Source organism: Ursus americanus, chromosome 12, assembly GCF_024610735.1.
Source record: "Ursus americanus isolate L20-20 chromosome 12, mUrsAme1.1.p, whole genome shotgun sequence".
Lineage (NCBI taxonomy): Eukaryota > Metazoa > Chordata > Mammalia > Carnivora > Ursidae > Ursus > Ursus americanus.
Genome location: NC_142138.1, coordinates 50,745,780 through 50,760,914, shown reverse-complemented (window position 1 = coordinate 50,760,914; position 15,135 = coordinate 50,745,780). Strand labels below are relative to the sequence as shown.

The 15,135-nt window shown below is 40.5% G+C and overlaps 1 protein-coding gene across 9 annotated transcripts in view; it reads right to left on the bottom strand.

Annotated features, from left to right (window-relative positions):
* The window catches only part of CDC14A (cell division cycle 14A), a 190,235-nt gene that overhangs the window by 72,894 nt on the left and 102,206 nt on the right, over positions 1-15,135 (bottom strand). For all 9 annotated transcript variants that reach the window (XM_045801664.2, XM_045801666.2, XM_045801667.2 and 6 more), the window contains 2 exons: positions 9,729-9,795; positions 6,437-6,499 (listed from right to left, as the gene is read on the bottom strand). In XM_045801664.2, coding sequence (XP_045657620.1) covers positions 6,437-6,499; positions 9,729-9,795 — 130 coding nt within the window. The remainder of the gene's footprint in view (positions 1-6,436; positions 6,500-9,728; positions 9,796-15,135) is intronic.

The following is a 15,135-nucleotide window of genomic DNA, read 5'->3' as shown; positions in this document are numbered from 1 at the left end:
CCACAGTCAGTACCTCTTTCCCCAGGAGTGTTACTACAAAATCAGAATGCACTATCCATTGAAAAGTAGTTATCGTTAACAGATTATATCAAATATCCTGGAAGGTGCTTTACTCCTGTTTTTAGTATTCATTCAATCATTTATTTATTCTTTCATTCTATAAACATTTAATGGGAGCCCATTACGAGTATACTACTCTACTGGGTTACTTACTCATACTAAGAGGAGTTAAGACACGGTTCCTGAGCTCAAGGAGGCAGAGTGCAGGGAAGACACAGATGTATAAACGGAGTATCAAGCAACATTGTGTGAGAAGAGCTCCCACAGAGCAGAGAATGACTTAGAAACATCTACGTAAATATGGTGGGCAGGAAAGAAGGGATCACAGGCAGGAGGGGGATCGAGAGCATGTTGGAAGGCACAAAAGCATGAAGAAGTGCTGCTGTCCGGGAAGCTACGTGGATTTGGGTCTGAGAAGGGAAGGGAAAAGGATTAAGAGTGGAGGGAAAGGAAAACCCATGTCAAGAGGGCCTTTGGGGCCATATTAAGGAGTTTGCATTTCCTCCACACTTTTGGTCAGTGTTTAGCCCATGGAGGACTTAATGTGGGAGACTGATATAATCGGACTCAATTTCTAATTTTCTGATAGTAATATGGAAGAGGCCCAAGAGTCAAGACCCACTCCCAGACATCCAGAATTGACCAACACTTCCTTGTAAGCCGTTCCCACCTGTGCGCCATTGTAATGTGGCTAAGATAATGTGAAATAGCCTTCTAGAATAGCAATGCTCTTTTCCCAAAAGAATACCCTGTAGGTGAAGACAGTCAATAATAATGACTTATAAATTGCTAGACTATCTCAGGAGCAAAATTTTCCACATTCAGCCTGCCATGGATGGAGAAATTCTGCATAGACAACTAATCTGATAAGCACAAAGACGGGGCTTGTGACAAAGGTCAGACATGATAACATCCGCAAGAAAATATGGATTCTAAGAGAGTAGATGATAAGAACGAAGGCTCCAACCCCACACATGAAGAGATGAAATTGCAGGGAGCCTCGGGGGGGGGGGGGGGGGGCGGGTATTGAACCTAGCAAATATGCTGAGAAAACAGGAGGTACTTAATAAACATCTGTTCAATAAACAAACTGAAAAGTCATCAACTTGAGGCCATAAACAGTGTAATGCAGCTTCTTGACCCTCACATAACAAAAGTTTATCTGTACACCATTATTTCTGTTGGACAAAGCTTCCCACCCAGTGAAACAGAATGGAGTTGCCTGGGCAGGGACCAGAGCAGCCAGAGGCCCCAGGCCAGTCCTCAACAGCTGTGAGCTATAATCACAGGGCGCTGAGCAAATATTATCCTTTTCCACGTGCGCCTTGATGAGAGAAACAAAAGAAGGCCCTGCACTGTGACTCCTCGCTCAAGCGGGCAGTAACCCGTCGGTCCGTCACCAGGCCTGCCGTAGTCAGGGGCGACTCTAACCGCACCCATCAAGTAACCACTGGTAAAGTGGCCCCGGGTTGGCAGCTGTGAAAACAAAGTGTCAGGTCAATAACTCGGGAACTATCCTCACACTGACAATGCTACTTCACCGAAAGCACTTTTTTTTTCCTCAAAAAAGGAATGATTTGTGAGGGCAAAAAAAAAAGATAATGAAAGATGTAAAATAATCCCAAGAATGAAGTCAAAGTAATTTCTTCATTTTTGAAGTAGGCTTTATGTAAACTTCAAGCTCCATCTAATCCCCAAAAAAGTACTTAACGCAACTCCTAGCAATTACACGGGCCGAATCCTGGATGGGTAATAAATGCCAGCCACGGTGATGAGGCATCTCCACATGCTGCCCCTGAAGCTTGTTTCTTTGCCTTTCTCTCTTCCTCCCTTCTCCCGGGGACAGGATGCTGCTCTGGGAGTTTATCTATGTGTGGCCAACAAAGAGACATTATCCAAAATGGCAGCCTTCCAGTTAACCATAGAAAGCCCCTCAGAGACATCCAAATAACAAATGAAAGACACAACCTCAAGTTCTCTTTGAGGAATAATGACTTAAAATAATGCTCACGAGCAGCACCATTAATTTTCGTCAAGGCCTTATTTGGTAAGGATGGTTCTCCAAAAAAGAATTTTAAAAAGGCTGACTGAAGGCGGACTCTGTGTATGGCTGCTACTTCCGGGTCTCACAAGCAGGATATTATCCTACATGAGCAGTGACCACACAGAGGTATGTGAGGGTACGGCTCCTCACATACCCACAGGAACATAATTTGAATACTCGAGCTCTTTCATGTTCACTGCTGTTCCCGAGGGCAAAAGGTTTATTTCCACTTTTCAAAGGAACCCATGAATGGTACATTTCAAAGGAGTGGCTGCTCTCTTAGTTCTTTGAAAGTACCTTGAGAAACCTGCTAGAAAGTATGAATGTTGGACACTGATTCGTAGGAGAAGTTTTGGGACCGCCTTCCTGCAGTCACTTCATGGGACCTTCATGGCATAGCTGCCAGCGTTACAGCGGTTTGATCTGCACCAGTGTGAAGAATGCACAGTTCAACAGCTTGGTAAAGGGCCTGAAAGACCACATTTTGGAAAATACGTCTGTTCATCAATTAATGGGCCATTTTGCAAGTCCCATGAGAATTAAGCAAGAGCCTGAGATAGCTTACCCCAAGCCTTCTAAATATGACAGGGCTTTAACTCTTATGTGAATAATTAGATCAACTGAAGCAAGGCCTCATAACCTGTTCCGCTTGTCCCAGGCTTCACGTCATTCTGAGGGACCCCGGTAGTTCACGGCCAAGCCTGTCCCTGCAGAATGTGCCTCTAGCTACATGCAGCTACTGAGTGCTTGAAATGTGACTAGTCCAGGGGTTCCTGGTGGCTCAGTCGGTTAAGCATCTCATTATTAATCTCAGCTCAAACCCCATATTGGGCTGCATGCTGGGTATGGTGCCTACTTAAAAAAAAAAAAAAAAAAAGTGACTGGTCCAAACTGAGATGTGCCATAGAGCACATGCTGAGATTTGAAGGCTTAATTCAAAAATAAAAATGTAAAATACTTCATTAATAATTTTTATATTGATTACATGTTGAAATGATATTTTGGGTATACTGGATTAAGTAAAATATATTAAAATGAATTTCATCATTTCGTTTTACTTTTTCTAAATGTGGCTACTAGAATGTTTAAAATATCTATAATTCTCATTGTATTTCTATTGGACAACGCTGCTCTAGACCCATGAATCACAGGAGGAAAATGGATATAACCTTTTGTAGAATGAGCAAAGGTTTACCTCTAGACTTTATAAAATGAGTATTTCCCATGTTCTGCTGACCTTGTCACTAACAACATTTGGCATTCTTATCATAAAACTACCCTTCAATCTCACACAGAGAGGCAGTCTCATTAATTTAGGCTTTTTCTTGAGCCAAATTATATATTAAACGTAGTTCAGTCAAGAAGCGCCTTTGAAAACCTTCATCCTGAACATTCCACACTAATCTAAGACTTACATTCTCCTAATTTGCTGTCAATGATAAAATCTTACTTTGAAAACCACAATGTCTTCACTGGAATACCAACGTTGTTGGAACACATGAAATATGTGTATCTAGCTATCCCACAAGTTCACCCAATGTCCAAACTCGCTAAAGCAGGTGAGAGAACAGTGAGAGAAATTACGACAAGAAAGGATCAGGCCCACAGATGGTTGGGAAGAGAGTGCCTTTATTTATTCATTAAGTAGCATCTATAAAATGCTCACTCCCCGAAAAGCGTACTTCTCTTTGTGATTTTCTTTTCCCGGGCTTTATGACAGAACGGATATATCATTCTCAGAAAGTAAGTAATCTGACAGAAAACTTTTCAAACGTTCACCAACTGCCTCCGGGCTCCCATTATTACCTGAGTTGTTGTTGTTATTGTTGTTGTTTATTCAGGTAAGGCTATGATCACATTCTTAACAGACTTTTTTGGTTGGCCGTTTGGTTGGCCAGTTGGTTGGCTGGTTGGTTTGCAAGAATGAAACTATATGGTCTGTTTCAGGTTTTTCAACAGCTTTTCCAACTACCTCTCAACATCAACATTAAAGTTTAAAAAAAAAGATGAAGGAATAAGTAAAATGTCAACTAAGGGGGCGCCTGGGTGGCTCAGTCATTAAGCATCTGCCTTCAGCTCAGGTCATGATCCCAGGGTCCTGGGATCGAGCCCCGCATCGGGCTTCCTGCTCAGCAGGAAGCCTGCTTCTCCCTCTCACACTCCCCCTGCTTGTGTTCCTTCTCTCGCTATCTCTCTCTGTCAAATAAATAAATAAAATCTTAAAAAAAAAAAGTCAACTAAGTTTTTCTCTTTATTGTGGTATTTGTTCCTTCCCCCTCCTGAATCCCCACCCCAATATCTCCTTTAACGGATGTCCACTTTAAGAAAAGAACACAAAATTATGAATACAAAATTAGGTACAGGACCTTAAAAGGTGCCCATGCAAGTGCGGGGAGGGAGTCTCTAAAATTGAAGCTTTATTAGCTGCACAGGAAATCAGCTCTGCTCATATGATACAGAGCTACATATATGGGTGAAATGGGATCTCATTATTGTTTATTAATGGAGAGGATTGTATTATGAGCACTTATCTGTATGTTTTCTTCTAAACGATATATTATAGAAATCATTCCAAGATAAGTGGTATAGCTCAAATTCACTGTTTCACATCACCATATAACATTCATGGTGTGTGTATACTGTAGGTTATTCAACCTTCCTTATGAGTTTCTAGTTGGGATGGGGGTGGGGCTTGAGGGGGTGGATTCTTTTGCCACTACTAAAAATGCCATGATAACAACGCTTTTGTGGTTAAAAAAAACCCTCAAGATTTTTAATAAATTGTACTAAACTTATTAATTTGAGGAGATAGAGCAGTTTTACGATGTTAAATCTTTCTATCCAAGTACTCAGTATAAATTTTCCACTTAGTCATGCCCTATCCACAAGGAATTTCCAATCCAGTAAGAAAAATAAAGCCAAGATACAGAAAACATGGAAAGTACAAATTGTAACACATGAAATTGAGGGGAGAAAATACTCAAGGGAGTAATGATCTGTGTAGATGTGACCCACACGAAGTGGAGGAGGGGAAACATTAAAGGGGATTGGCATCTGGCAAAAAGGAAGGCCAGCCAGGGCATGGGGACACTCAGGAAGCAGGGAACACGCAGCTCCGTAGGGCTGGCATGCAGAGGGCGCACGGTGAGCAAAAGGAGACAAGGCTAGCAAGGTGGCCTGGAACCCATCCACGCTAAAATGCCAGGACAGAGGAGTTTATCCCCATTTCTGCCCGGCAATGCAGTTTGGGGACAAAAATGATGAGAGTTCTGTTCTAAGATCACTTAGTCACGTGGGTGAAAGACAGACCAACAGGAGAAAAAGGGCCAGCGCTCATTAGAGAGTGCTTCTAATAGTCCGCAAGAGAGGGCGCAACACCTGAGCCAGAGGGAAAGAAGTGAGAACAGAAAGGACACAGGAAAGATGAAACACAGCCCAAGAATTCAAATACTGGTTAGATTGGGGAGGGAAAGAGAAACATTTCTGTTCTTGAGCCCGGGTGAACTGCAGGATGGTGGTGCCATTAATACAGATGAATGAAGCAAAAGACCATGTGTGAGCGAAAGATGGTCAGTTTCTTTTCAGACGTTAAGTTTAACATGCAAGTAGGATATCCAAACAGACATCCTGAACTACAGCCCAAAGTGGGAGGGCTATCCTCTCTTGCTAAGGGTAGTGATAACATTGCACAGGTCCTCCAGAGAACCCAACAGATGAGCTCACTTTCCTAGAATGTTGGGCCTACTCACATTCTACAGACTTCCCATCTTCCAGAAAAGCTAACTGCTTCTTCAGCGTCTCCTTATACCGCAAGCTAGCTGAGACAGCCCTTGCCTAAACTCTGCATCACTGAACAGGCAAGACATTATTTGAAAGCTTCGTGATGTTATGGGGAAAAAATTCAGCCAACTCGTAGAACTAGGTAAATTCAGCCATATTTCAAAATAAAATTTATGCCGTCAAAAATATTACAAGGCACAAGTCCAGTTTAGTTTTAAACAGAACCTGAATTTTTAAAGTCAGAGTAACTCAGTTTTGCTATCAAACTATACTTTGAAATTATTTTTTCTTATAAACTAAATGTGCAAAGTAATTGTTAACAGAGGTTTGGTGAAAGAATATTATAGATACGACATCTTCCCAAACTAAAATTTTGGTGATTCCTGGTTCAAAGGCAATAACCAAAGCTGAAAGGACAAAACTGACACCTATAGAAAACTCCAGAATGCTTTTATTTTAGCAGCCACTCAATCTGCAATACCTGAGTGTTGGAGGACAGGGGATTTTAATTAATAAGAAATTATATATTGTAAAAAATTTAAATGTACAAACCTCATAATGTTCATATTCATCCACATCAAATGTCTCAAAGTCAAAAAATCCATGTTGTAATCCCTAGAAGCAGAATTTGAATTAGTTTTTCCACACCAAACTGGTAAGTTCTCTAGCCATTCCTACAATTCCTGCTCACAAATGATCCTCACTATTTGTGAAGGAAAAATTTTGAAACCTTTCATTTATAATGCATATCTAGAAATCTTCTAACATAGTAATTTTGCATTGAGACTTTCTCACAAGTGGGACTTAACACTTAGAAAAGCATGCAAATATGTCCCGCAAAATATATCTAGAGTCGTAATTTACATTAATTTTGCATGTAATAAATTAATTATGCATATAAAATGGAACACACTAGCAAATGTAGAGTTAAAACCTATTGGGAACTATGCAATTAATTCATATCAAACTATGATAGGATATATACTAGTGATTAACTTTTCAGATAGAAGAAGAAAAATCAATTATTCTTAGGAGGTTTTGTTTTCTTTTTATCAATGAGATACTTAGCAAAAAGCGCCTTTTTACTTAATAGGCCCTTATTTGTTCCTAAGACTCTTTGAGAGCATTTGTTTTATGGTAAGAGTTACTGACAGAGTAAAAGTGTACTTGACTGCTCTTACAATTTAGAGGAAGAGCTGATATTTTTAACAACACAAAGAAAACATTCATTACTCCTTTTTATAACTAATGACTTAGAACTTTTAAAAACTATCCAGCTTGCTCAGATATAATATTTTGAAGAGGACAGTCTTATTTTATAAGTCATGAAGCTGTACAGATTATAATAGAAAACAAAACCACTGTTACTTTTAAAAGTTACATATTCAAGTCATTAAAAATAGAAGAAACCATTAAGCCAAGCTCCAGTGCATCTATCTGTGAAAATATGTTAGAGACCAATGTTTTCCAAAATGTAGAACACGGATCACCTGCAACAGAAGCACTTACAGTAATTTAGATTTAAAATACAGATTCCTAAACCCCATCCTAGAGCTATTGAATGTGATCCTTTGGAGTAGGATCAGCATTTTAACACGACTTCTAGGTGATTCTTACAAATGATAAATCCCGACAACACTGGGTTAGTCGACCCCTACTATTAGAAGCAAGGCAAGTTCTGTAAATGATCTCACCTTTATACAAAGCAACTTAGTGGATCCGTATGCACCATTCCAGCGAAAGTAGTGAGAAAAATACACCTGGGACTACAACCTTCCTTCCTTTCTCTTCATTTAAAGTGTGTGTTTGTGTATGTTTCTGTGTGTAGTTCACACCCGTGTAAACTATGCTTACGATGATGCCGATACAACAAAATCAGAATAAAAAGGCAAAAATGCAACCATACCCTCTCTACACTCTTAGGAGTGGGGTACTCGTTGCCACGGCAACCGCCCAGAACACCAGGGGGGGGGGTTCCGCAAGTGTGGAGAGGGGTAATGCGTCTCCGTTGCTTAACGACAGGTTAAACATCTGTCAGATCGTCTAAAATCTCATCTACGTTTGGGTAAAATAAACCCCAGCACTTGATGAAACAAGAAATTTACAGAAGACCTCTCCATGAACAAAGCTACACCTTTCCTCTCTCACAGGAAGGATGTCATAAATTTCTATACTCAGTTACCAAGTTACCATAACAGGCGGGGATATTCCAGTGTGAACTCTTCCTGAACTTCATAAATTTATAAAAGAGTGAGCCTGTACCAGATGGCAGAATAGGAAAAATAATAACAACAACAGTAACAATAAATAAATTACTTTTTTCCCCCCTCAGACATACTTTTTAAATGATATAATTGTGGATTACTTATTGAATAATATCTTCATAAGGGTTCTTAACTTGTGTTACTAGAAGTCTGGGCTGGTGACATTACCTGTGGGGTGAGCCAGAATATTTTGACAGTCTTTAAGTGGAAAGAAAAATATCTGAAACTATTTTAAACTTTTACAGAGTTTAAATTCATTTTTAAATGAAATATCAAAGTCAAAAACAAACATACATAAAACGCAGACTTATCATACCAATTTTCTCAACTCAAAATGTAACAAAATCAGTCTCATATTACATCAGAGAAAAGAAACTAGAACAAGAATCATGCCCATAGTGTATCTACAGTCCATAATGACCCTTGCCCATGGGCGATGCAATGTATACATTCCTGACTGATAAGTCATGGCTTTATGTTCAAGATGTAATGATGGACTTTGAACCTTCATTAGAATTTCACAGTATAGGGTGCCTGGGTGGCTCAGGTCATGATCCCAGCGTCCTGGGATCGAGCTCTGGATTGGGCTCCCCGCTCAGTGGGGAGTATGCCTCTCCCTCTGTCCCTCCCCTGCTCATGCTCTCTCTCTTTCTCTCTCTCTCAAATAAATAAATAAAATCTTTTTAAAAATTAAAAAGAAGAATTTCACAGTCTAGTGTGCATGACTTGTCAGTAAATCAATGCTTCTAGAACATGTTCTAAAAGTTCTTAAAACTATTTTATATTCACTTCTCTATTATACATATAAATAACTAGATAACTATGCCTCTAAACTGTAAAGCGCATCAAATCACCCGGAGGGGATGTTCAAACAAAGACTGCAGGGCCCTGGTCCCATAATTTACTGTTTCGTCAGTCTCGGAGGAGGACTGAGAATTTGTATCTCTAGTGAGCCCCACACTTTGACAAACCATTGATTTATAGGACACCCTGAAAGGATATTAGAAAGCTCCAAATTGGTAAGGAAATGTGAGTTCAAATTAGCCCTGCTAGTAACTCCCTGTGGCCCTAAGAGTGACTTAAGCTCCCTGGAGTGGTTTCCTCAGCTATAACAATGAGATAACAGTATCCGGCCCATTTACTACTTCACTCGCGTGTAATAATATCCAGGTAGGAAACCAACACGGAAATGTTCTCTGCACACGAACAGAGGTGCGCAGTGGCTTCCTATCGCTCCCACACCAAGCTCGAGCTTGGTAAGAAAGCTGAACCGGTGACAAAGCAACGTCACAGGCAGAGAGACAGACAGAAGTGAGCATCTGCCCCAGAAGAGGAATAATTTAAATGAGAAAGGGAAACCCCTTCTCCTTCAATAAGGAGTTACAGAGTTACCCCCGGACACCCCTCAATTTGCCTCACCGTCTATATTTTACAGATCAATCATTCCATCAAGAAGTGGGAAGCCTTCTGCTAACTGCCTGCCCTCTCTTCTCTCCAATGACAAACAAGGATATTGGCGATATTCCTTTTTCATACTTTGAAACTTCTGTACCAACTACACCAAGGAGAATTATTATTACCTTTCTGATTCCTTGCAAACAGTCGAGGATGGTGAGATTGTAAGTGCAATTTCCAAAGGAAGCATCCCTATAAACACAAAAAGCACACAACGCTAAAAATGTACATTCAGAATATTCAAATAATAAAATACCAAAGTCAACTGTAGACTGCTTGTTTGGCTACACGGCTGTCAACGTGGTAAATTAATGTAACACATCAGATCCTACTAGTTAACTACTCTTACAGGTTAAGTGAAGCATTTCTGAAGTTGCTTTAATCCAACAGGCAGAATTCATAAGAAAAGCAGATCTAAGAGCCTCAGCTCTGACGTCAGATTGCCTTCGTTCAAATTCCAACTCTGAGAGCAAGTTATTTTACCTCTGTGAGTCTTGGTTTCCCATCTGTGAAACGATGTCACTGATGGTATCTACCATTCATAGGATTGTTGCCAGATTGCATTTAATAAATGTAAAGTCCTTCATATAAGAGCCTAGCATATAGGAAGACCTACTAAATATTATGACTCTTTGTGATATTATTAACAGTGAACTGGACTGTTTGATTAAGTAAAAGATTCACAATCACTAAAGGTATTCTGACACAGGAACAACCATTCATCAGGAATACAGTAAATACAAGCATAAAAATGTAAGGAGGACAATGTAGGCAGGTCAACAGAAGCCAGCTATTACTTTCATGGACTAAATGCCACCCCTCCCATCAAACCCCCCAAAAAAACTACGGAAAACGCAGTCACGCTTCCAAACAATCTCCTCTCAGGATCGATGGGAGCTTCTAATGCACCATGAAGTGTTGTATCAAAAGGAGTGGGAATCTACTGCACCGAAAATTGAGTACTTCATACTTTATTTAAGTTTTTAGAGCAACTAAGCAGACTTGCTTTAGGCAACATAAAACTGAAATATCAAGTTCAGGTCAGTTAAGCAAGAACTGGCACTGAAGTGTTAACACTAGCAATGTTCCAAGGTGTCCAAGGCAAGAAACTTGACCCCAAGGCTCTGTCTCTCTGCCCAGCCCCCGTTGCTGACCCAAAGGAACAGAGCTGTCAGGCACCTGCCAATAAAAAAGTCAAATGCATCACACGAAGTCAGTCCAAGGGCAGCAATGGGGAAGGTGTTAGATGATGATGTTCCATGGGGAGAAAGTGACCTTGAGGGGCTTTAACATGTAATTAACATAAAACTGACTTTTATATCACAACCATCCAAAGTAACTTGAACCTATGGCTGCTAAGCCATGAATTAAGATGGATCTTCAACATCACTGGGTTTCAGCATCCTGACAACCTCATCTAAAAACAGTAAGTTAGCAAAGCAACTTAACAGAAACGCTTAAGTCCTGAAACTTCAAAGTTAACCTATGTAAATAGGAAGGGTTATTCTTGATACGTAAGTTTGATTTCAATAGTTCTTTTTTTAATGTCATCTGATCGCATGGGTCTGAAAACCAAAGTAGCCCCTTTTCCAAATACCTTGTAAATACATAAAGCATTTATTAAAAAGCAAATTTTAATGGACTAAACCAGAGAAAGGTGTAGCTGGGGATCCAAGATAAAATAGTAGCTTATATAAAAAATCACATATTCCTCTGTAGGCACTTGCCTCTTTGGGACAAGGGTTCAGAATCTTTTGTGTGTCATGAACCCCAGCAATTTGATGAAGCCTGTGAACACCTTTTCTCAGAATAGTGTTTTTAAATACATAAAGTAAAAAATATATATATAAATGAATAATAGAATACTAATTCAAATTAATCAAAATACAAAAAACTTATAATACCATCATATTTACTTATTTACTGTTTTATTAATATATAACAAGATCTAGTAGACCTAATAATGACTTAAATTTTGAAGAAGGAATGAACATAAATAATAAGATATGTGAAATACATAAGATGCATGCAAAATCAATAATGGGATATAAAAATATCTGTAATTTCTGTTCTCACAGTCATTCATATTGCTAATAATACTATAGCTTATTTCCAACATTTATAATTGAATATAATCTTATCAGTTAAAAGATTAGTGAAAACAAAGATACTTTTCTTCTCATCCAAATTCAGCAACTCTCTATCTCCAGAGGCCTTTGATTAAAAATGACTGCTTTAGTAAAGGAAAAAAAACACAAAAAACTTCTTTGTATTTGAAAGAGTAAAACAATTGTAAGAATTAGAGAGACTCTCTCCGAAGTATATTTTCCCATGCCTAGAGTCACCTAAACAAATGTACATGTATAAATCATCAGAAAATGTCCAGACCCAGTCTTTCTGACTGTCTGAAAAGTTTGGTGAGAGGATCATGACATCTCTTGTCCTATCCCAGCCACAGTTTTTCCCAGTGCCTGAAAAGAGAGCTCTGGTGACCTGGTGGTTAAATCTACAGACCTGAGAGAGGAGGGCCAGTTAAACCTGCCATGGGACAGAATCGGGACACAAAGCAGTCACAGCAGGCTGGAAAGACAGGGAGAAGTTCACAGCCTGAAATTTAATAAGGGATGCAATAAAATGACGTCACATTCTCAGAATGGGGGAAAGGAGATGACACACCAAAGGAGATTATACCCATTACTCAGGGTAATTAATCCTCATGACAGCCGCGCGAAGACAACAGGTTCCCAAAGCCTGCCCCCATACCGAGCAAGAGAAATGGCTTATTAGTGGAATCCACCTCCTACTTAGTCAAAGGAGAGTAACCAAAAAAGTGAAGGGATAAAAAACGCGTTACATTCTCTGGTGGAAAAAAAAGAGAAAAAGAGAAGGGAGAGGGTTGCCCAGGTGGCTCAGTAGGTTAAGTGTCTGCCTTTGGCTCAGGTCATGATCCCAGGGTCCTGGGATCGAGCCTCGCATGAGCAGGGAGCCTGCTTCTCCCTCTGCCTCTGCTGCCCCTCCCCCTGCTTGTGCTCTCTCTCTCTCTCTCTCTCTCTTTCTCTCTGTATCAAATAAATAAATAAAATCTTTAAAAAACAACAACAAAAAAGAGAAGGGAGAGGTGGCAGATTGGACACATGTATCTACCAAAACCACACTAAAAAGAGAATTTTGAAAGGCTTTTTAAAAATGGAATCCAAAAACTAATGATTACTGTACAGTGACTAATATAACATAATTTAAAAGAATAAAAATAAATAAAAAATGGAATCCAACAAGTTCAGGGAGAATAAGAGAGGAGAAAATAACAATAAAATTCCAAAAACTGGAAATCAGACAGATAAGTGGTAATAAATTACAAAACCAAGAAAACTGGATATTAAGGTGCCAGTGAAAAAGTCAGAGAATCAACCCAACTAACACTAGAAACTTCTCCAAAAGCTCAGGAATTGGCGGCCCTGGGTCCTTCAGGAAGTGAGAATGAAGGAAATGACTGAAATAAGATTAAAGTCCATTTAAGAAGCAGAGAGGTTTTATTCTATAAAAGAAACATTATCTCCCATGTTATAAATCAGTTCATCCCTGCTAATTTCCCTCAACCCCCCAATATAGTCAAAACCATCTGAAAATAGAATGGTCGGCCCTGGAAGACAGCAAGATACCTGCCCCATGCAGTGTTCAAGTTTGAATCAGAGGATTGCTTCAGGATTATTTTTCACCTGCTTTGTTGTAAGAAATGGAGATCCATGTTAGGAAAACACCCTTAACCACAGAAATCCCTTGACTCTGAAACTGTATTGTTATTCAACACAACTGATGATCACTTTCTTCTCATCTCTCCCCTGGGTCATTCTCAACAGAATTTAAACATTTTCAGGTCTCTACCATCTTCAAAAGAAGAAAAACCACCCCCAACTTTGTTGACTCGGTATTTCCCCTGAACTACCACCCTCCCCTTTGACCTCCCCTTTGTAATGAGACTTCTCTGAGGGATGACTTCTCTCCTGGCCTCCATTTTCCCTCCTCTCACATCTTAACCACCTCTGCTCTGTTTCCACCCTCATCCATGCCATGAACAGTTCACACTAAAGTCACCAATTACCTCCACATTGCTAAGTTGGCGGGGGGGGGGGGGGGGGGCTTTGTTTTTAATGGAGATAAAATCCACAATTTAGCCTTTAAATTTAAAGTGTACAACTTGGTGATTTCTTTCAGTATATTCACAATGCTGTGGCTTTTGGTATATTCACAATTCACATCACCACGAATTCCAGAACAGTCGTGTTCCCCAAAAAAGAAACTCTGTACCCGTTTGCAGTAACTGCTCCCTCTCCCTCCCCGCCCCTGGCAATCACTAATCTATTTTCTCTGGATCTGCTTCTTCTAAGCCCAAGGAACATTTCCCAAGCATCATTTTACTGAACTTGCCAGCAACAATTATCTCGCACCTTTGAATACTCTCTTCACTGGCTTCCTGGGTTTTTCTTCTACTTCTCCAAACACGGATCCTACCCTATCTGCTTGGCAAAGCCATCCTTCACCTCCCAATCCTTCAGAGTTAGAGCTGCTCACAGTTCAATCCCAGACTCAAATTCTTGTCACTCCGTGCTCTCGCCCTAGCCCAGGACCAGCTGGATTGCATCAGTCTCATCTGGATGGTTCCTTAAACACAGAATGCTGGGCCTCACCCAAGGTCCTGGCCCAATAGGTCTGGGGCAGGGCCTAAGAATCCCCAGGTTTCCAGAGGATATCGATGCTGCTGGTAGGAAGGGGCACATTTTGAGAACTGCCCTACACAATCTCATCCATATAAATTGCCATCGATCTGCCAAAGATCCTCAACTTCTCTTTCTAGCACAAACTCCTTAAAACTGCAAAACTGTATAGCCAACCACATACATGACCTTCCCATTTAAGTGTCTTAAGGCTTCTCACTGTGTGAGAAGACTCTGCCCCACCCCAAAACAAAAACAATAATCCGGTCCTCCAGCACTGTCTGTCTCGTAAAAGATGCGGCTTCCACAATCGCTCAACCTGGAACCCAGATGTCCCTCCAGCTCTCATCCCCCTTATCCTGTCGGCCACCATGCTTTGTTGCTTTTCCCTCTTCAATGCCTCTTGCCTGCACTGACTTCTCCCCTATTCCCCCACCACTTCTCAGCGGGACTCCTGCAAAAAAGCCTTCCCACATCCACGCCTTGCCTTCTTGATCAGTCTTCTCACCGCAGCCAAAGTGATATTTTTTTAAAGGTAAATTTGATTCAGGCACTTTTCACTGACTTCCGTTGCTATCATTGGAAAATTCAAATCGCCAACCAATACAAGGCCTGGTGGTATCTGACCCCGCCTGTAGTAGGCCTCCTCATATCACGCTCCCCCACAATCTGCCCATCACAAGGACTTGCCTAAGCCCCTAGGATAGGGTCTTCTGCTCTCACCACAGGACCTTTGCTCCTGCTGGCCACATGTTCTCCCATGTGCTTTTGACTAGGCTACCCTTCAGATCCCAGCTCACAGATCAAACTTTTTGGGGGA